Genomic DNA, 23,353 nt, shown 5'->3' on the forward strand with positions numbered 1-23,353 from the left:
TGAATGTGTTTAATGTGTCAGATTATGAAGTACTTGGAAGTAATCACTAATGCAGAAAACAGCCAATTTGTACAGGAGTTCGCATAAGCAATAGTATAATGACTGAATTTATGGGCAGTTTTAAGTGTTTTGAACACCTGGGGAACATGCATCTATGGAATCATGGGATCACTTGCATTCATCTCAGTAAGCATACAAGGTATTCGTTTTAACATTGCATCCAATAGACATTACTTCCTGGGGTTCTTGATGCTGTTCAGTCTTGCATTGATTTCTGTGTTCAGTATATTAATGCATTTGGTTTACTAAATGGAAGGAGAAGCATAGTTATGACCATAAGTTTACCTCCTTGTGAAATGGGGCTGGTTGAATGGTGAGCCCTCTTTTTTTAAATAGGGTTAGAACATTTTTTATATTGTCGTTTCTTTATATCTCCGTTGAATCCAAGTAATATGGAATGACATGGCTGGAGCCTAAGCAGTTGCCATCCAAACTTTTCTTGCAATGTTTCCATTTCTGTGAACAGCTGACCTTAAGTACTTTCAGCCAATATAACTTCCCTTTATCACATTTTCTTCAGTTTATCGCCACCGTATTCTGCTGGTATGTACAATACCAGTATGGCTTCTGTCCGTTTGTTTCTGCCTAGCCCTGGAGTATAAACATGGAAGGATAACTGACACCTGAAGGAAGTTGCTCTTGCAAGAGTAGAGTAAACTTTTCATAAGTTGTGATAATTAACCAATTTGAATCCATTTTCTAATCAGGTGATTCCATAATGCTTGCACAATAACTTCAGCTGTATTTTGAACTTTAACCATCTAAAGCAAATAATGGCATTTATTGCTCCCACAGTAAAAACAACTGTTTTTTTTAGAAAATATATCCTCCATATGTATTACAGTGCATTTAAAACTATTTACAAGGTTTGCAATGCTCTGAAGTGAGGAAATAAAAATCTAGGATATATGGATAATGCCTTTGTTTTGATTAGGGTAAGATTTTTCTCCCTTAAACAAATTACCTCCAAGTCTGAACTTTGTTATGGCTGTTAGAATTGGCGTGGATAATGTTGTTCGCTTAAAAATCAAAAGGAAAAAGAAATTTTGAGCTCACCTTGAACTGATATTCAAGAGTGGAAGCTTGGTTACATCACATTTCGGCATCTGTTAGGAAGTTTATATTAGCCTTGGTTGTATTCCCTGGAATTTGAAAACATGAATGCAAATTAATGGCGTACACTGAATTTTATTCTGGCTCAAAAATTCAGGAGTATTGGGCAAAAAGTTTAAACTAGGCATTTTCAGAAATGAATTGGGGAATATTTTGGTACTCATAGTGTTTTATTTTGCTTTTTTGCAAGGGGTCCATTTTCATAATCAAAATAGCTTTACCTAAATGTATTGACGGGTGTGGTGGGTGGCAGGGTACGTGGTTAGGTCACATCAGCCATGACTTTAATAATTGCTGGAACTGGCTTGAGGGGCACATTGGCCTCCTTTTCCCAAGTTAGATGAAATGGCTGTTAACTAAGGCATGAATGGCACCACTTGGTGCATACATTTCTATCGTGACCTATTATTTTTCTTTTTCTTTCACAGAATGGAAGACCATGACAACTTTACCATGTATGCCAAATTTTATTATCATTAAACTGGTAGACTATTGCAGAAGTAAAATTTCATTGATGACAAACATGAAGTCTGTGATTTACGTAATATTGCTGCTGCTCTCACAAATGTGATTTAGAAATTTAGATGCACTCCAATTTGAATTACTTTTCTAACCAGGTGACTTCATGGTGCTTGCATGCTTAGAATGCTTCCTTCAAGGGGGATAGGCTGGGTGGCTGCAAAGTAAGTTCCATAAAATTTATAACCTCTACTGGAGCCTAATTTTATTGCCATATTTCATGGTAGCAACATGCATGTGGAAAGATTTTAGAAGGTCTTGTTTCATTTCTGTTGACATTAGTGTAAAGTACTGTACTAACATCTGCAGGTGTTAGTGGTGACTTGTATGTATACCTGAGTAACTCATTGATATGGACTCTCCTTTTATCATTCATACTGAAGCCCTCCAGTGGGGTGTACTATTTTCTGATTATATAAATCAGCCAAGGCTTCAACATTGTCTGATTGATATCTCATTGCTTTGTGTGCAAATCAGCTGATATGTCTCCTACATATTTTTCCTAATCTGTTTTATTGGAGAGTCCTTTGTAGTGTTAAGGTTGTGAAAAGTATTTTATCTTTTCGTCTGGAACTGTGCATACTTGAATGGATTTGATGCACTACTTTATATAACCAGTGCAGTTGTTGCAGGATGTCAACTTGCATGTGCAGCTTTACTAGAAAAATACTGTATTGGAGAAAAAATGAATCATAAATCTCCTTGCCCTTTTATTTTCATTTACTTTTTTGCCCATTCACTATATTTCAATGACAAATTTGAACTTTTAAGATTAATGAGAGATAGTATAGTTAAGAATCCTGAGGGACGTAGTGACCAGAGCATGGTAGAATTCCAGATAGCTTTTAAGGAGAATGGTCTTGGGACCTGTGATAGTGTCTTCAAGGGCAATTTTAATGGTGTGAAGATGTAGTTTTCTGTGATGTTGGGCAAATCAGCTAAGAATTCAATGGGTGAGCAGTGGCATTTATGAAGGACTAGCTGGTCCTTCATGCTGAACAATAATTTGTCTCATTAAAGTGGATTTCGATGAGAAAGGGGACTTATCTGAGGTTAATGAAAAGTTAAAGGTGTTAGTCAAAAGTAGGGCATATAAAACAGCCAAGAGCTAGTAGTTGACCAGAGGACTGTGAATTTATTATTAGAAACCAACAATAAAAGATCCATGAAGACTCATAAAGCAGCAAAAAAACTCATAAGAAAATTGAAGCAAAATATGCACAGGAAGGGTGACTGAGTAGGTAAAGTAAGTGTGACACTTGAGAATGGTACTGGGGTGTATACATTAAATCGGATTGTTTGCATCAGCCTTCTTGGTGGAAGACACTGCAAATAATCCTTTACTCACAGATGGGCTAATTCCAAATATGAAAACAAATTATAGTCAGAATATTGAGAGCAAATTGAGACTAAAGGCAGACAAATTCCTGTAACCCAATTGCTCACCCTCAAGGATTTGAAAAGAAATGGTCACAAAGATGGTGAATAATCTGGGAGGATCCAGAGCGTCAGAGGAAATAACTGAACAGTCAGGCGTGCTTAATGTAATTTTACTAGTCAAATAGTCTTGAAACATAAATTTTCTTGAATTTGAGGACTTGGTAGTTACAGCAGGGAACTTACTGCTGTATATCAGGGTGTATCCATGATTTGCGGAAGATCGTGCAATGAATTAACAAATTACTCCCAAGCCAGATGAGATGAATGGAAAAAAAATGCTGTTGTGGAATTTATGTTGGGGGCGGGGGAAGAGAGAATAAATACATACATACATAGATACATGTGTGTGTGTATGTATATGTGTGTGTGTATATATATGTGTGTGTGTGTATGTATGTATATATATATATATATATATATATATATATATACACACACACACACACACAAAATATGAAACAGATGATTGGAGGTAAACAACAGGAATTCTGCAGATGCTGGAAATTCAAGCAACACACACATAAAAGTTGCTGGTGAACGCAGGTCCTGACAAAGGGTCTCGGCCTGAAACGTCGACTGCACCTCTTCCTAGAGATGCTGCCTGGCCTGCTGCGTTCACCAGCAACTTTTATGTGTGATGATTGCAGGCATCCTGGTTTACAGGAGAAGGCCATTTAAGGAACTTGCTTTAAGAACCAACAAGATCTCTTCAGTGGATAATTGTATCAAACAATTCAACATCCATTTCTAGGTAGCTAAAACAACACGTATCTCTCCCTCTAATAGTCAGAATTCCCTTGCCTATAGATGGAAATGGGTTAAGATTGGCTGCTAATGCAAGGGGAGAGCATCTGCTAAGTATGAGACATTTAAGAATATGTCCAAAGGGTAAGGGGCAAAGGTGACATGTTTAGGGAACTTTGGTTAACAAGTGATTTTGAAGGTTTGATCAGGGGAAAAAGGTAGTGTATGTTTAAATATAGGAAATTGATATGTAATGAGACCTTGGCATTTATAAAGGACCTGGGAGAAATCAGGCCTAAAAAAGCCATGAAATGACTTTATTTAGGAGCAACGAAAATTGTTAAATCTTTTACAGTATATTAGAAGCAAGGAGGTTCTAAAGGTGGTGAAAGCCTGACGTGTAAGGGCTTTGAGAACACGAACTGGAGAATGTTTAGGGATGCTGCTGCCTATGGGAACCATGCTAACATCGAGCAATATATGGATACTGTGACCAACTATATACAGAAATGTACTGAGGATGTTCCCATTATGAAACATATCTGGGTAAGGGCAAATCAGAACCCATGGCGAACTGCAGAAATACATGCACGGCTCAGAAATTGTGCTGCCTTTAGATTGGGAGATGTGACACCTCTCAGGGAAGCAATGACTACTTTCCCACTCCACCAGGAAAGTGAAATGGGAGCATTCTCAGAATATACAGCCACTTCAGCGATACCAGGGACACAAAGTAGGTACATGTGGCAGAGAATTCAGAAGATTACAGACTACCAGTCTATCCTACACATCGTGACCAGGATGCCCCATACCCTGACAGGCTGAATGTCTTTTACGCCTGGTCTGTTGCTGGCCAGGAAGGCACCCCTTCCCTCCAGGGGAGCAGGCGTTCTGTCTGCCTGAAGCTGAGGTGAGGAAAACCCTGGCCAGAGTCAACCCACTGATGGATATATTCAACATCTCTCTGGAATAGTCCATTGTTCCCTTGGTTTTGAAGGTAGCAACCATCTTTCAAGAAGGTAACAGTAACCTGCCTAAATGACCATTGTCAGTGGCGTTAATATCAACCTTTATAAAATGCTTTGAGTGGCTGTTCATGGAGCACATTAAAGCCTTACTCCTGGCTACATTGGACCCTTTCTAGTTTTCTTATTGCTCAAATCGATCCACTGATGATGCAATAGCCTCTGCCCTCCACTCTCTCCTGTGCCATCTGGAAAATGGGGTCTCATATGCCAGGCTGCTATTTATAGACCAGTTTGGTGTTTAAAACCATCATATCCCAGAAACAGGTGGGGAAGCTTTCCTTGCTGTGTTTCAACATCTTCCTCTGCAACTGGTTACTGGACTTAGTAACAAAAAGGCTGTATTCAGTCTGTGTAGGCAGCAAAGTCTCTAATCCCATTGCACTGAACACTGATGCTCCCTAGGGCTGTGTGCTCAGCCTGTGGCTGTTCACACTGCTGACACATTGTGTTGCAGGATTCAGCTCAAATTGTGACAGCAGGTTTGTGGATAACACAACAGTGGTTGGCCTCATCAACAGCAATGACAACAAAGTACAGAGAGGAAGTGGTGCGTCCAGTGGAGTGGTGCAAAAAAAGCAATCAAAGCCTGAATGTGGAGAAGACCGAGGAAATCATTGTGGACTCAGGAAGGTGCAGTTTAACCATCCCCCTCTGTGAATACATGGCTTCTCCGTAGAGAGAGTTAAATGTGCAAGTTTCTGGGAGTTTGCATCATAGAACATAGAATAGTACAGCACAGTACAGGCCCTTCGGCCCACATTGTTGTGCCGACCCTCAAACCCTGCCTCCCATATAACCCCCCAGCTTAAATTCCTCCATATACCTGTCTAGTAGTCTCTTAAATTTCACTAGTGTATCTGCCTCCACCACTGACTCAGGCAGTGTATTCCATGCACCAACCACTCTCTGAGTAAAAAAAAAACCTTCCTCTAATATCCCCTTTGAACTTCTCACCCCTTACCTTAAAGCCATGTCCTCTTGTATTGAGCAGTGGTGCCCTGGGGAAGAGGTACTGGCTATCCACTCTATCTGTTCCTCTTAATATCTTGTATACCTCTGTCATGTCTCCTCTCATCCTCCTCTCCAAAGAGTAAAGCCCTAGCTCCCTTAATTTATGATCATAATTCATACTCTCTAAACCAGGCAGAATCCTGGTAAATCTCCTCTGTACCCTTTCCAATGCTTCCACATCCTTCCTATAGTGAGGCGACCAGAACTGGACACAGTACTCCAAGTGTGGCCTATCCAGAGTTTTATAGAGCTGCATCATTACCTCGTGACTCTTAAACTCTATCCCTTATGAAAGCTAACATCTCATAAGCTTTCTTAACTACCCTATTTATCTGTGAGGCAACTTTCAGGGATCGGTGGACATGTACCCCCAGATCCCTCTGCTCCTCCACACTTCCAAGTATCCTGCCATTTACTTTGTACTCTGCCTTGGAGTTTGTCCTACCAAAGCGTACCACCTCACACTTCTCCAGGTTGAACTCCATCTGCCACTTCTCAGCCCACTTCTGCAACCTATCAATGTCTCTCTGCAATCTTCGACAATCCTCTACACTATCTACAACACCACCATCCTTGTGTCGTCTGCAAACTTGCCAACCCACCCTTCTACCCCCACATCCAGGTCGTTAATAAAAACCATGAAAAGTAGAGGTCCCAGAACCGATCCTTGTGGGACACTCATTAGTCACAACCCTCCAATCTGAATGTACTCCCTCCACCAGGACCCTCTGCTGCCTTCAGGCAAGCCAATTCTGAATCCACCTGGCCAAACTTTCCTGGATCCCATGCCTTCTGACTTTCTGAATAAGCCTACCGTGTGGAACCTTGTCAAATGCCTTACTAAAATCCATATAGATCATATCCACTGCACTACCCTCATCTATATGCCTGGTCACCACCTCAAAGAACTCTATCAGGCTTGTTAGACACGATCTGCCCTTTATAAAGCCATGCTGACTGTCCCTGATCAGGCTATGATCCTCTAAATTCTCATAGATCCAATTTTTAAGAATCTTTTCCAACAGCTTTCCCACCACAGACGTAAGGCTCACTGGCCTATAATTACCTGGACTAACCCTACCACCTTTTTTTGAACAAGGGGACAACATTCGCCTCCCTCCAATCCTCCAGTACCATTCCTGTAGACAATGAGGACGTAAAGATCATAGCCAGAGTCTCAGCAATCTCTTACCTCGCCTCGTGGAGCGGCCTGGGGAATATTCCGTCAGGCCCCGGGAACTTTTCCGTCGTAATGTATTTTAATAACTCCAACACCTCCTCTCCCTTAATATCAACATGCTGCAAAACATCAACGTTACTCATATTGTCCTCACCATCATCGTTCCCTCTCATTGGTGAATACCGAAGAGAAGTATTCATTGAGGAGCTCGCCCACTTCCACAGCCTCCAAGTACACCTTCCCACCTTTCTCTAATCAGTCCTACCTTCACTCCCTGTCATCCTTTTGTTCTTCACATAATTAAAAAAACGTGTTGGGATTTTCCTAATTGCCAAGGCCTTCTCATGCCCCCTTCTTGCTCTTCTTGGCACCTCCTTAAGCTCCTTTCTTGCTACTCTATATTCCTCAATAGACCCATCTGATCCTTGCTTCCTAAACCTCATGTATGCTGCCTTATTCCACCTGACTAGATTTTCCACCTCACTTGTCACCCATGGTTCCTTCACCCTATCATTCTTTATCTTCCTCACCGGGACAAATTTACCCTTAACATCCTGCAAGAGATCTCTAAACACCGACCATATGTCCATAGTACATTTCCCTGCAAAAACATCATCCCAATTCACATCTGCAAGTTCTAGCCTTTTAGCATCATAATTTGCCCTTCCCTAATTAAAAAATTTTCCTGTCCTCTCTGATTCTATCCTTTTCCATGATAATGCTGAAGGCCAGGGAGCGGTGGTCACTGCCCCCCAGATGCTCACTCACTGAGAGATCTGTGACCTGACTCAGTCCGTTACCTAGTACTAGATCTAGTATGGCATTCCCCATAGTCGGCCTGTCAACATGCTGTGACAGGAGTCCGTCCTGGACACACTTAACAAACTCTGCCCGTCCAAACCCTTGGAACTAATCAGGTGCCAATCAATATTAGGGAAGTTAAAGTCACCCGTGATAACAACCCTGTTATTTTTTGCACCTTTCTAAAATCTGCCTCTCAATCTGCTCCTCTGTATCTCTGCTGCTACCAGGGGGCCTATAGAATACTCCCAATAGAGTAACTGCTCCCTTCCTGTTCCTGACTTCCACCCATACTGACTCAAAAGAGTATCCTGCTACATTACCCACCCTTTCTGTAGCTGTAATAGTATCCCTGACCAGTAATGCCACCCCTCCCCCCCCCCATCCCATTTAAAGCACTGACATCCAGGAATATTGAAAATCCATTCCTGCCCTGGTTCCAGCCATGTCTCTGTAATGGCCACTACATCATAATTCCATGTATGTAACCAAACTCTCAGTTCATTACCTTTGTTCCTGATGCTTCTTGCATTGAAGTACACGCACTGTAGCCCTTCTACCTTACTACCTTTACACCCTTTATTCTGTTTCTCTTTCCTCAAAGCCTCTCTATATGTTAGATCTGGCTTTACTCCATGCACTTCTTTCACTGCTCTATCGCTCTGGATCCCACTCCCTTTGCAGATTAGTTTAAACCCTCCCAAACCATGCTAGCAAACCTACCTGCAAGGATATTGCTCCCCCTTGAGTTCAGGTGCAACCCATCGAATTTGTACAGGTCCCACCTTCCCCAGAAGAGATCCCAATGATCCAAAAATCTAAAACCCTGTCCCTTGCACCAACTCCTTAGCCGTGCATTCAACTGCTTTCTCCAATTCTTACCATCACTATCACGTAGCACTGGCAGCAGTCCTGAGAACGTCACCCTTGTGGTCCTGTTCTTCAGCCTTCTGCCTAGTTCCCAAAACTCACTTAAGGACCTCATCCCTCTTCCTGCCTATGTCGTTGGTTGGATGGTCTCACCTGGTCCCTTTGTAAATGTAAATTTGGTGGATCAAATAACGACAGTACAAAAAGATCATTACTTATCTTTTCACCCGTTTATTTCTTCGAGCTCTGCTGGCAAGTGAACTTGGACCCGACATCAGGGAGAGAAACATTCTCCTCTCTCCAGCAGTTCACAAGTTCACTGCCTGATTTCAGAATTGTTAGAAGTTATTAAGGCCACTGTTACAAAAGAACAATCAGTTTGATAAGCATTCCAGCCAAGTCAATGTTGATACAAAAGAACAATCAGTTTGATGGACCCTCCAGCCACCTCAATTAAAGAAAGGAATGTCCTACCTGGTTTGTTGGAGCCACATCTTAATTATAAAGTTAAGAACATACATCAAATTTATGCTTTAATTAAAGGAATGTTCTGTCTAATTTTCATCAGGTACTGCCTTTTGTCAAAATCAAAAGGTGTGAAAAGCCCAGAGACATCTTATGTGGATCTGGGTGAACTTTAATCCTTACTTTGCTCCAAAGAAAGCAGCTGTAAGACATTATTCAAACACACAGACGTAGTCAGTACTTAGCCCATTGTTTACAGGAATCTGAGAATCCCCCATTCCCTTAAACCTTAATATCACCTCCCTGAGCAAGAAGGCACAATAGTGCCTCTACTTCCGAAGGAGAATGAGGCAAGTGAGGCCCCCCACCCCCATTTTAACTGAATTTTATAGGAACACCATTGAGAGTGTCCTGACAGTTGCACCTTCATCTGGTATGGGAGCAGTTGAGCACCGGACTGGAAGTTCCAACAGAAAATGTGGATGGGTAGATTCATAAGTTGACAGTGAAATAAAAATAGGTGACATTGTGGTTAGTGTAGAAGATTATCAAAATATACTATGGATATGGATGGGGGAAAATGCAGTTGGAGTTTAATCTAGAAAAGTGTGAGGTGTTGTAAGTGATGAGATCAAATGAAATGGGAAATTTCACAGTTAATGGCAGGATCCTTAACTACATTGTAGAGGGATCTTGGGGTTCTCTGAGAGTTGCTGCACAAGTTGATAGGGTAGGAAAGAAAGATTAAGGCATTGAGTTCAGTGCCTCAAAGTTAAGCTGCATCTTCATGAAACTTGGGTTGGACTGCATCTGGAATACTGTGTTTATTTCTTATCTCTTCCCCCTCTCTTCCCCCCCCCCCCCCCATTTATATGAAGAATATGGAGAGGGTGCCCAAGAGGTTTAACAGAATGCTGCCAGGTTGTGAGGGCATGTGCTTTGAGGAGACGTTGGACAAAGTCAGTTTGTTTTCTCTGGAGTGTTGGAGGTTGAGAGGAGGTCTGGCAGTTTGTGATTATGAGAGGGATAGATAGGCAGCTGGCATCTTTTTCCCAGGATCAAAATGTCTAATTACTAGAGGATGTTAAAAGTAAATTTATTATCAAGTGAGGTGAGGGCTTCAGTCAGTCAGAGTTGACCATGGATATTGCATACTAGCTGTTTGGATTTACAAGTCTAGGCAGTAAAATATGGAGAGCAAGCTGTTACCCCTGTCGCAAGCTCCCCCTCCACACCCCAAGGAATGGCAGAGACCAATAGAGTTTGGTACCAGCAGCATCACAGGAGTTGCTAGTCAACGTTGAACTCAATGTAGGACTGCCTTAGGGACTCCAGCTCTGGATTTTTCCCTCTGGGTTTACTCCTGAAGCCTTCCCCATCAGTGGTTATAGCCGCAAGGCAGCAGAGGTTTGAGGTCAGTTTTCCTTCTTCTAGATGTGCTGCCAACCATGGTTAATGAGCCCCATTTGCCGAAAGCAACTAAGTATTATCTAGGTACATGCATATCATCGTATACAGCCCTGAGATTCATTTTCTTGCAGGCATACTCATTAAATACTATACCATAATATAATCAATGAAAAACTGCACTAACAGGGAGAGCAACCATAATGCAAAAGGTACACACTGCAAGTACACAAAGAAAGAGGAAAAGAAGAATAAATAAGCAATAAATATCAAAAAACATAAGATGAAGAGTCCTTGAAAATGAGCTCATAAGGTTGTGGGAACAGTTCAGTGGTGCAGCAAGTGAAGTTGAATGAAGAGCCTGATGGTTTGAGACCTGAGGCTCCTGTAACAAATTCCTGATGGCAGCAGTGAGAAAAGAGCATGACCTGGGTGGTGGGGGCTCCTGATGATAGATGCTGCTTTCCTGCAACAGCGCTCCCATGTCGATATGCTCAGTGGTGGGGAAGACTTTATCCATGACAGACTGGGCTTTTATCTGTTTTTGCAGTATTTTTTCCATTCAAGGGAATTGGTGTTTCCATACCAGTGTGATGCAGCCAGTCAATATACTGTCCACCACCTAACTTAGGAGTTTGTCAAAGTTTTAGATGTTGTGCAGAGTCTTCGCAAACTGTTAAGGAATTGGAAACTCTGCTGTCCTTTCCTTATAATTGCACTTGCATTTGTTCTTGTCCCATTTCAGGTCCTCTGAAATGTTAACACGGGGATTTAAAGTTACTGACCCTCTCCACCTACAATTCCCTGATGAGGACTGGTTCGTGAATCTCCATTTTCCTCCTCCCGATATCAATAATGAGCTGATGTTGAATGAGAGGTTGTTGTTAGCCAGATTTTCAGTCTTCCTCCTATATGCTAATTCGTGACCACCTTTGATTTGGTATGCGGCAGTGATATCATGAGCAAACTTAAATATGAGTTGGAGCTGTGCTTAGCTGCACCATCTTAAGTGTAAAGTGAATAGAGCAGGGTGCTAAGCACACAGCCTTATGATGCACATTTGCTGATGGAGATTGTGGAGGAGATGTTGTTGCCAATCAGAAATGACGGGTCTGCTAGTGAGGAAATCTAGGATCCAGTTGCACAAGGGGGTGTTGAGACCAAGGTCTTGAAGCTTATTGATTAGTCAAGGGGATGGTAGTATTGAATGCTGAGCTGCAGTTGATAAGGAGCATCCTGATGTATGCAAGCTTGCTGTCCGGATGTTCTGGGGTTGATTGAAGAGCCAATGGAATGGCTTCTGCTGTGGAAGTAGGCAAATTCCTGTGAATCCAAGTTATTTCTCAGATGAGTTGATGTGCTTTAGGAGATGGGGAAGGTTCAGAGCAAGTGTTCTTTTCTCACATGAGTGGGTGCCTAGAAGGTGCTGCCAGGGGCAATGGTAGAGGCATTTAAGAAGCTCTTAGAAAGGCACATGAATGAACGGTGAATGGAAAGATGTGGTGCATATGCAGGCAGAAATAGTGGTTTAATTAGGCCTCAGCTTAATTAGTTGGATAATTAAGCTAATGAGAACAAAGGCCTGTTTCTGTGCAGTACTGTTATGTCCTATTATGTTCTTTAATCCTGCCAAAGTATAAGTGCCTTTTTAGATTAGATTATGAGGACACTCAGTCCTCGTTTATTGTCATTTAGAAATGCATGCATTAAAAAATGATACTATGTTCCTCTGGAGAGATATCACAGAAACACAGGACAAACCAAGACTAAAACTGACAAAACCACATAATTATAACATATAGTTACAACAGTGCAAAGCAATACTGTAATTTGATAAAGAGAAGACCATGGGCATGGTAAAAAAAAGTGTCAAGTCCCAATAGCCCCATCATCTCACGCAGATGGTAGAAGGGAGAAACTCTCCCTGCCATGAACTCCAAGCGCCGCAAACTTGCTGATGCATTGGAAGCACCCGACCGCAGCCAACTCTGAGTCCTTCCGAAAACTCCGAGCCTCTGACCCAGCCCTCCAACACCAAGCACCATCTGTGCCAAGTGCTTTGACCCTGCCCCGGCCACCGAGCAATAAGCAAAGCCGAGGACTCCCCTTCAGAGATTCTGGATCACACAGTAGCAGCGGCAGCGAAGCAGGCACTTCAGAAGTCTCCTCTGTGCTGTCAAGTCTGTCTCCATCAGATCAGGATTGTGCACAGCACCCTACTTGACAGACAACAGATATTCACTGGAGTGGCCGCTGCGAGCTGTGTTGCAACGCCATCTTCTCCTCCCAATTGTGACATAACTGAACGTTTTCCCTATTTGATTGCATTTTACTTGGAACAGCTTTGGTTGAATCTATTTTGGAATGCCCTTAGCAAAATTTGCTGGAAGGCTTAGAATTGTTCCAGGCAAAAACTGGAATTCAGATAGCCAATCGCTATCTGGAATTTGCTGAAAAACTGAAACTCCTAATAGAAGTGCTTGCATTAAAGGTGCCACCTTGGGCTTGTATTTGTGAAATAAGAGATCTATGACTTGAAGTTAAACAAAGAGTCTCCACTAGGCATATTGGGTATTTTTTGTGTGTCATTAAGTAACTGGTTAGCAGATACTTGCGCTGCCTGGGAGCTATAATAGTGCATTGTATCTCAAATTTTCAAGATATTGAGAGCAGCAGCCTTGAGATGCATCACTCACAAATTAACTGTATTTTTGCTTGGTCAGCAGTCAACTGTTTAGATGCCTGAATTGTTTACATTCTGGTAAAATTTCATTTACTTGAATGGATGACCTGATGGTTGAAATTGCATATTAATTAGAATTTATTTGCTGACACAAATTCCAAAATTTGTCTTATTTGTCCAGATCTAGAAGCAATAATCTTTAGATATGTCAATATGTTCTAGATTTTAACTGTGCAAATTTTTCCCTGGATTAAGTTTATCCAGATTTCTAGCTGTTAGGGTCAGAAAATAAGAATTGTTTCCATACATTCGTTTAATAAGACAGTCTTCTCACATAGCCTCTCCTTCCATTGCTCAAATGTTCTGTAATCTCAAATATTCTTGCCATTGTCAAGTATCTTGTGAAGTGATTAATGAAGGTGTTTTCTGTTATGGTGTTGTTGAGTTTTTAAACTCACTGGGAATTTTAGTGAGTTGGTCCAGCCATTGAACATGTCAGAATTGTTGATTCTGACATTGAAACTGCTGGTACTAAAGAGAAGTTAAATTCTGAAATCTGAATGAAATTGCATTCCCTTGGGAGGAGACTCCCAATGCCAATTTTGATACTGCCTTGATAAATTTAATTTGTTGGCTCCTTATTTAGGAAGCCAGAATATCTTTTGGGTGGGAATGACAAATGTCTTAATGGTGTAGACCTGAAGTGTTTTACTTCTCTTAATAGGGAACAGAAGTCAACAGAACAGAATGCCAGCCGGACCCTACGGGGTGTGATGCGAGTTGGGCTAGTTGCCAAGGGACTTCTCTTGAAAGGAGATCTTGATCTTGAACTTGTACTGCTATGCAGGGATAAGCCTACTAAATCACTGCTGACTAAGGTCAAAGATAATTTGGCTGTACAATTTGCGGTAAGAATTTCTTCCCTGTGCAAAATCAGCAACAGTTTTGTATTACCCTGTTCAATGTTTGATAGCTTTAATAAATGAGACCTTAAAACTGATGTTCAGCTTATTAACAGACTAATCTGAAACTCATAGCCAAAGATACAGATGAGTCTTGAATTGGTTTGTTTTTAAATCTAGACGATCACTGAAGAAAAATATGAAATTGATCCTTCAATTGAAGATGCGGCAATTATTATTAAGAATGATAAAGAAGAACCACTAACCCTGAAGATTAAATTGACCTCTCCTCTGGTCCGGGAGGAACTTGAGAAGCAGGCTGCTGGAGGTAGGATGGGTTGTAGGTGGCAAACTTCAACCCGCGTTATAAAATGTTTATTGGGCCTTCAATATAGCTTGTTCTTGGATCATGTCTTGAGGTTAAAACTGCAATATATTATGGTAGATTAAGAGTGACTACTGCTCCTGTGAAGTACAATGTCTCTCTGCCAACAAGGTCCCCTCTAGTGGCAAACTGATATTTACATGTCGGTTTTTCAGTCTAGCTGTAAAGAAAGGGTTGCACTCTTAATATACGTGTCTAATCTTGGCAGTTCAATCAGATTTACTAATGCATGACTGCATTAAAATTAATTTAAGAATTAATGAGTAGTAATAATCTTGAGGAAAAGAGTTCCTCAGGTCTTACTATGGAGAGATGGGTCTGGCAAAACCTGACTCTTCGACCTTCTGCAAAACATAATCAATCCAACTTTTTTAGCGGCAATTTCTTTCCTGTCATAGTTTGACTCCTAAGCTGGCAGATGCATTTTCCTCGCCTTCTGTTGTTCATTAGGAATGTGCAAAAGGTTATGTGCATATGTTGTTACTTTCTGACCATTATTTACGTCTGGTTGGCAGTTAATGTATTTTACCATGGGCTTTGATGCCATTCCAATTGGTTCTGCAGGAACTTGTATGCTAGGCAGTGGTCATTGGCATCTGTTGGTATATAAAGATGTGTGCAGATAATTATTTGTGTTGTAGTTGGACTTTGGTTCCTTGAGACACTGGAATGGGGGTTTGGGGGAGAGAGGATTTGAAGATGGGGAGAGTCTTGAAATTATAGATGCAGACCAAATACACTAGAGTGCTGGAGTACCTCAAGGAAAAATCATTTAGCTCATTGAAATTGTGCTTGTGCAGTAATAACATTTTTGTGTGGTATCCTGGCCAAATAACAACCACATTTGGAATTTTATTGGTGTAACTAAATGAATTTACTGTATTGGATCATGTACCAACCATTTTATTTTGTCCTGGAAAAGACTAGTTCATTCATCTGCACAATATTCCCATAGATATCGAGATTATGATCTTCAGCATTTCTTAAGTTCACTCTTTTGGCAGTTAAAACAACCATATATAGTATACTGCAGCTTTATGTCCTGTAACTGACATATTATCTTAGCAATTGTAGCCTTTTGATGGTCCAATACACAATGTTACACTCCAAAACTAGCTTAAATAAGGTGATCTACGACTTCTGAACAAGTTGTCCAGAAGACTTGAAGCTTATGCTGAGAATTGTTCTTGATTGTGCATGTGTTCAAGTTGTTCAAAGCCACTGGTTTATACCTGAGTAAGTTTGCATTGCAGCAAAAATGACTAATCCTTGGGCCTTTCAGTTTTGCTTAGTGTCTGAAAAAAAATGACATGGCTGGCAAGAGTTTTAGATAATGTTTGGCTCTTTGTAGATTTATTGCATTTGTTTTTGCCTTGCAGCATGTGTCGTTTTATATCTCTACCACAGAGTCCTAAGGTGGTGTGACCTTCAGTTTTGTCTGTTATTGCTGCTCTGTAAAATTACTGTGCAACACTTTTCCAAGTGGCACATAGAAAGGAAGGAATAAGTTAGCCAGTGTGCTGGTTACTTGAGTCAATAATCTTAGAGCCTTCTAATTGCACATCTCTTTTTTTCCCTTCTGGGCGGTAATTCCTATTAAACATGAACTTGTGACAAATTGTGGAAAATCAGCACATCCTCAATTGCAGGGTATTGCTTTTGACATCTGTGATGTGATTAGTCGTGCACTTTTTACTCCTGATTGGAGAAAATGCACATTATAGTCTAATATGTAGCAAGATGTCTTGGAAAGTGCAAGCCTTGTGAATTAATTGGTCTGGCACTCTAACTTGTTTCAAATGTAGCCAATTGTGATGGGATAAAGTGCTGGTTTTATTGTATGCAATGAACTGAGCAATTGCAGTAACACACTTCTATTAGATATTAGCCAAGAACACATGATGATAGTACCAAATTGTCTTAAAACCTCAAAAGTTTTGGCAAAAGTGATAAGCACATCTTTCACATCTTTGCCTTTGAATTTCAGTGCAAAGCCAACTGCTAATTACCAAATGCATTGAGCTCTTTCATTTTAGGAGATTGGGAAGTTGCATTCATTTGACAGTTGGAGGGTCCGACACTAAGCCAAATGTAATCCAATTGATTACCTTGGTTCCTGAAGTATAAGTAATAACCATAGTTTCAACTTAATGTTTGCATAGGTGATGTGCTGAAATAAAATAAATATTTTTTAAAAATGGAGTGTCACTACTTTCCTGCAACTGGAATTGAATCTTATCAACTCTCCTTGTACAAAGAGCAACCTGTGTGTACTGATCTAACTTATTAGTAAAATTTGTGGGTTTTGAATGCATTGCTGGAGTAAATTGAAAGTTTACTGAGTCAAACACTATTCCCTGGCATATTATCTTTCCATTTGCATTGAAAGCATCAATTTTAGTATAGATATGAGTTTGATCCTGGACTTGATCTGGATTTTTGGGATGTCAGGTTGGTCATTGACTTCAGCTGATTTGGCTGAGAATTTAATCATCTGGTTTTTGGTACGTATCCAAAAACAGTGTTGTGAATTTATTGGTAATTTAACTTTTGGGCATAGAGTAGTTTTGAGCATTTGGATTCGTTATTCAGAAATCTCCTTAACAATATGACCTTATTTGAAACTCTGGTCAGTAATGGTACTACCAGACCATCAATTTTGCTGCAGTGCAGACGCCACCAAGTTTGGAATATGCAGTGGGAGACTGAGAAATACAACAGTGGAACTAATATCACTTTTCGTGCTAAAAGCCTATGCACCAAACAGTTGGACTTGAAATAATGGGCTTAATCTGAACACTTTACACTTTTAACAGTTTCCCACTGTATATATAAAAATAATATGGTGTTTGAAGTTTTGATATTGCCTGTGGATTTACTATTTGATCACGTCTACCAAGCCTTCTAGTTTGTCAATTCTTTTAGGGACGCTGGACCTTTGACCAACTGGACGCTCTCTGTCATGGGGGCCTGGGCAGTCGACCCTCGTGGGCAGAGGGGGTTTCCCACGGACAGAGCCCCAAGCCTACTTGATAGCTACACTTACTTAGTTTAACTAACAAGATCAGATGACTTAATAATGTCACATCAATAGAACATTGTTTTCCTCACATCAATAACATAAGTATAGGGATTCAAACGCCATTTAGTATGTGTATTAGTGAAAACTATTACAAACATTAATACTCAAGATTAATATACATTTCATTAGATTCCTCATTGTTCAGGTGTACACTAGTGTTCTGATCCCCATTTAGGTACACAAAGTAAATTCAATAGAAATGTTGAGTGTTCACTGCAACTTGACTTTTGGTGGGGAGCCCTGTTTGCCCAGTAGGATGCTGCCGCTCCCCGCCGCATGACAGAAACCCCTTGGTCAAACTGCCTGTCTTCTTATTCCACTTCATCAATAGAAACAGTAACGATGAGTGAGCCTGCGGATGTATTGGACAGGCAGAAATGCCTAACCGCCTTGGCGTCCCTGCGACACGCCAAATGGTTCCAGGTTTGGATCTTGTTCTTACATTATTGTCTAAAGTAGAAAGTTTTTATTAAAATTATTCTGTTCATTTTGTTAATTACGTGTGTTGAATTGATTTTGGATTTTTTAATTTCTGTGCGACATTTAGCTTCTGTCTTGGCACAGCTGCTAACAAGCACTTAAGTAAATGGCTATAGTAGTAAGATGAAAGAACTGTGGATGGGGTGGGGGGTTTTAGGGATTAATCTTAGTATTTTTTGATATAATTGCATCGTTGCTGCTTTGTGTTAAGAGTAATTTTTTATGAAAAAACTAGATTGATATGTAGATTTCATTTTAAATACAAAAACGTTTTTACCCTTGACAAAGTAGCACTGCAGATATTAGTTTTGCATTTTATGCTGAATTGAAATGAGTTAGTAACTGGGCACTAACTTTCTAATCCATGATTTTATAGGCCAGAGCAAATGGACTGAAGTCTTGTGTGATTGTCATCCGTGTTCTCCGGGATTTGTGTTCAAGAGTTCCCACCTGGGCACCACTTAAAGGATGGGTATGTGGAGCTTGGTCTCATGTTCAGTTGGCCAGGAAATATCTGTAGAAGAAATGGTTAATATTTCATGTTGAAGATCTTACCTCAATTCAAAAAATCCAAAGCAGCACAGAAAATGGAGGAATTCAGTAGGCCAGGCAGCATCTAAGGAAAAGAGTAAATGATGTAGGGTCTCTGCCCAAAACATCAACTGTTTACTCATTTCCATAGATGCTGCCTGGCTTGCTGAGTTCCTCCAGCATTTTGTGTGTGTTAATTACGTAACTTAAATTGCAGAGGTGGGAGGAATGGATACAAGAAAAGTAATATCTCCAAGGTGAGGCCAGGGTTCTGTGGGGAGAAACTGGGAATGATGTAATCTTGTAATCTTGTCAGTATGTTATTAGGGATGGTTAGACCTGAATAAAGTGTATATTATTGTTTAAATGGGAAGCAAATTCATAAATTGGAAGTGCAAAGGAACTTGGAAGTCCTAGTGCAAGATTCCCTAAGGTTAACATGCATATTGTGTCTGTAGTAAGGAAGGCCAGTGCATTGTTAACATTCATTTTGCGAGGACTGGAATATAAAGATAAGGTTGCAATGCTGAGGTTTTATAAGGCATTGGTCAGACTGCATTTGGAATATTGTGAGTAGTTTAGGGCTCCGTATCTAAGGAAGTATGTGCAGGCATTGAAAAGGGTCTGGAGAAGGTTTATGAGAATGATTCTGTAAATGAAAGGGTTAATGTATTTGGCTGTAGATGTACTCCCTGGAGTTTAAAAGAATGTGGGCTCCCCTCCCAATCTTATTGAAGTCTACCAAATACTGGAATGCCTAGACAGTGGTCACAGATGCTTGTGCAGGACAGCATTGGGTATATTTGGTTGTGGTGTTGACAGGTTCTTTATTGGTCAGGGCACCAAGAGTTGGAGAATGGGGTGAGAAGGAAAATGAAATCAGCCACGATTGAATGGCGGGCAGACTTGATGTGCCAAATCACCTAATTCTGCTCCTATGTGTTTCTGGTCTTGCGAAACATTAACCTTGTGCTACCTGGCCTGATGAGTGTCTCTAGCTTCTTTGTCAAATTTCTAGTATTTGCAATTTTTTAAATTTTCATGTGGATATTAGTTAACAATATTTCTGTATTTTTTCCCTTCCCTTTTCTGGTTTGTTTTCTTTATGGATGATTTATTTTGAATGCAGTTTTAATGTTCAGTCACCTGTGATAATTTCTTCAAATTTATTTGCTTGTTTCACCTCTCTCCATCTCAGACTTTGTTCTATTCTGAACTACTGTTTCAGCTTGAACCTTCTAATACTGAGGTCATTTTGAATGTGTATTTTACAGCCAAGGCAAGAACTTAAATACTTGTTTTAAAATTTTAGCCGTTGGAGTTGATCTGTGAAAAGGCAATTGGAACTGCTAACAGGCCTTTAGGTGCAGGAGAAGCAATGCGAAGGGTATTGGAATGCTTGGCTTCTGGAATTTTAATGCTTGGTAGGTATTTGGTATGGTAGGTACAGTTCACAAGTATTTAAACATTTTTACAGTATTATTTATTTACTCACTTTCGGTCTGCAACCTGGCAGTATAACTGCAATTCACCTGTATGAAATCTTATTATGTACAATTACTTGAGCGTCCTCATGTTAACTCTTGCTAAAATAATGTTAATTCAAAAGTAAATGGTCACATACAACTGTCAAAACTTACTTGCCATTGACATCTGCATCCAACTGCCACCTCGTTGTAAAGGACATAAATTTAATGCAATTTGTCAGATTGCCTGTGTAGCATAAGAGGCCCTCTAAGCTTGAATTCCTGATTCTGTAGAATGTGATTTGTATTTGGCTCAGTTCTCCTGAGGTGTCTGGCGGTGACATGATCCTGTTTAGGTGCCTCTTTTCATCTTTGGGTAGAAGTTTTAGTTTGACCTTCTGTTCTTTGTTTCCACTTTTGAATCCAGATGGACCTGGTATCTATGATCCATGTGAAAAGGAAGCTACTGATGCTGTTGGTGCTCTTACCAGACAGCAAAGAGAGGATATAACTCAAAGCAGTCAGGTAAAAATAAAACATTTTTTAATTGTTGGTCTCTTTTTGAATTATGTTATCTGAATTGTGTTAAACTTTTATTTTTGTTTAGCATGCCTTGCGGCTAGCTGCATTTGGACAGTTGCATAAGGTGTTGGGAATGGATCCACTTCCTTCTAAGCTCCCAAGGAAACCTAAAAATGAAAATCCAGTGGATTATACAGGTAGGCTTAGCAACCTGCCAACATTTCCCTGGTGTTGGTCTTTTCAAATATAATAAAATGTTAATTTGTGGCCAGACAGCTAGTTTTCTCCCTGATGCAATTCTAACAGACTAAGTAACTCTTTGTAACTACTTTTATCTGCTGCAGAGGAATTTGGTTTACCCTGCATTTCTGCTAGCCCCATGGACCAGAAATCAGAATAAAGGTGATAAGCTGCTCTGTGGTGCATAGTACACGATGCAGTCGAAAGGCTACTTTCTGCAGACTGTTGAATGAATCTCCACTAAGCATCTAGAAACAGAAAACCTACAGCACGATACAGGCCTTTCAGCCCACAAAGCTGTGCAAAACATGTCCCTACCTTAGAACTACCTAGGCTTTACCCATAGCCCTCTTATTTTTCTAAGCTCCATGTAGCCATCCAAGAGTCTCTTAAAAGTCTAAATCTAGTTCAGATATCACCAGATTGCTGAATATGACAAAGGTGAATGTACCCAACATATAAGGAGCTGTACAATTTGATTAGGATTCCAGACCCAAAATTAGAACACAGGCAATAGCAGCAGAAGCCATTGCACTGAAGGGTCCAGATGTTGAGCTGTTGGGTAGGTAAACGTCAAATGCAAAGTGACTTAAATGCTATGCTGCCTGGAGGGAGCAAGCTAAGCTTCAAACCATAGAAGCAGCCTAAGTCCATTGTGGCATTGAATGAGAAACTAGAAAGAATAGTGAAATTGAAGACTTGAGAGCAAAATAAATTTCAAGCCAAACAAAACATGCTACATTTGAAAGCAAAACTACTGAAAATGGTTCCAAGCCCAGCATTACCTGTACAAAAAGGAAGTCGGTTGCATTTTGGGTGACTGTTTTTAATCAGAACTTGAAATTCAAGCATTCAAGGGAGAAGAATAGGGAGATCAAAGAATATTTATGGTGGTGAAAATCTGTCAAAAGTGGTGCCAAAGAGGGTGCTGAAATCATTGTCACAAATGTATCAAGAGGAGTTCAAAGTAAATTTATCAAAGTACATAAGTCAGCATATGCTACCCTGAAAAAACAAAATAACAAATAAGCAATGATTATCAAGGCATGAGATGAAGAGTCTTTGAAAGTGAGTCCATAGTGTGTGGGATTGTTCTACCGATGGGGTGAGTGAAGTTGAGTAAAGTTATCCCCTCTGGTTCAGGGGCTTGAGTTGAGTAATAACTTGCCCTGAACTTGGTAGTGTGAATCCTGAGGCTTTTGTACCATTTCCCTTATAGCAGCAGCAGGAAGAGAGCATGGTCTAGATGGTGGGGTCCTTGATGACGATCACTGCTTTCCTGTGACACCACACCTTTTGACGTGCTCAATGGCAGGGAGGGCTTTACCTTTGATGGACTGAGCTGTATACACTCCACCATGCATCTAGAAGTTTGTCAAGCGTTTTAGATGACATACCAAATCTTTGCAAACTTTTCAGAAAGTAGAGGTGCCGCCATGCCTGCCTTGTATCATTTCTTTTGAAATGATAATCCCAAAGAATGGGGTTACTGACCTTTGCCATGTCTGATCCCAATGAAGACTTGCCTCATCCACCTCGTCCTCTTCTAGTCCTTGGTTTTGCTGATGTTGAGTGAGATGGTGGTTGTGGCACCATCAATCTCCCTTCAATCTCACCATCAATCTACACTTTCATTCTCCCTTCTATATGGAGAGTTTGTCACCACCTTTGGTTTGGCCAACTGTGGTATTGTCAGCAAACCTAAATATGGCATTGGAACTGTACTTCACCTCACGGTCATAATTATAAAGCAAGTAGAGCAGGGGGCTAAGGACACAGCCTTGCAGTGCACCTGTACGAATGGTGTTTGTGAAGGAGATATTGTTGCGAATCCAAACTGACTGGGATCTGCAGGTGAGGAAATTAGGGATCCGGTTACTGGAGGTTTTGAGCCCAGGAGCTATTGAGGAGATGCAAAAAGAAGATGACTGAAAAGGAACAAGAAAAAGAAAAAATGTTGGAACTGAGGGTACGTCCACACTACGCCAGATAATTTTGAAAACAAAGCTTTTTCTCTTCGTTTTGACCTTCTGTCCACACTGAAACGGCGTTTTCATCCCCCGAGAACAGAGATTTTCAGAAACGATCTCCAGAGTGAATAAATCTGAAAACGCCTAATAGCCGTTGTAGTGTGTACGGGGTAACCGGAGAGATTTAAAAACGCTGTCATGACAACACCACAACAACAACGCTTTTTTCTGCTTCAGCTTGGTACTGCGCAAGCTGTTGTAACGCACAGTCGGTGTGAACGGCGTGAGAGTTAAATTGTAAAGTGAGCTTTTTTGACTATTTAAAGACGCTGTCATGACGTGCCGGAACAGATAGCCGCAGCACGGCATTTCGTTGTTTTCTTGAACGCAACCACCTAACAATTTCAGAACAGACGGTAACGAGACTGAAGCCAAAAGGGTTAGAAATGTACTC

The 23,353-nt window shown here is 40.7% G+C and overlaps 1 protein-coding gene across 6 annotated transcripts in view; it reads left to right on the forward strand.

The window, feature by feature from the left end:
* Nucleotides 1-23,353, forward strand: part of ilf3b (interleukin enhancer binding factor 3b) — an 81,135-nt gene that overhangs the window by 25,314 nt on the left and 32,468 nt on the right. For 4 of the 6 annotated variants that reach the window (XM_072248196.1, XM_072248198.1, XM_072248202.1 and 1 more), the window contains exons 4-11: nucleotides 1,602-1,628; nucleotides 14,046-14,229; nucleotides 14,404-14,551; nucleotides 18,022-18,113; nucleotides 18,547-18,642; nucleotides 20,014-20,125; nucleotides 20,595-20,692; nucleotides 20,775-20,886. In XM_072248196.1, the coding sequence (XP_072104297.1) occupies nucleotides 1,602-1,628; nucleotides 14,046-14,229; nucleotides 14,404-14,551; nucleotides 18,022-18,113; nucleotides 18,547-18,642; nucleotides 20,014-20,125; nucleotides 20,595-20,692; nucleotides 20,775-20,886 (869 nt within the window). Of the gene's footprint in view, nucleotides 1-1,601; nucleotides 1,629-11,378; nucleotides 11,456-14,045; nucleotides 14,230-14,403; nucleotides 14,552-18,021; nucleotides 18,114-18,546; nucleotides 18,643-20,013; nucleotides 20,126-20,594; nucleotides 20,693-20,774; nucleotides 20,887-23,353 lie in introns of those variants that run through there. The other 2 variants (XM_072248201.1, XM_072248200.1) reach the window with 2 other exon arrangements.

This window comes from Mobula birostris, chromosome 32 (assembly GCF_030028105.1).
Source record: "Mobula birostris isolate sMobBir1 chromosome 32, sMobBir1.hap1, whole genome shotgun sequence".
In the NCBI taxonomy this organism is placed as follows: Eukaryota; Metazoa; Chordata; class Chondrichthyes; order Myliobatiformes; family Myliobatidae; genus Mobula; species Mobula birostris.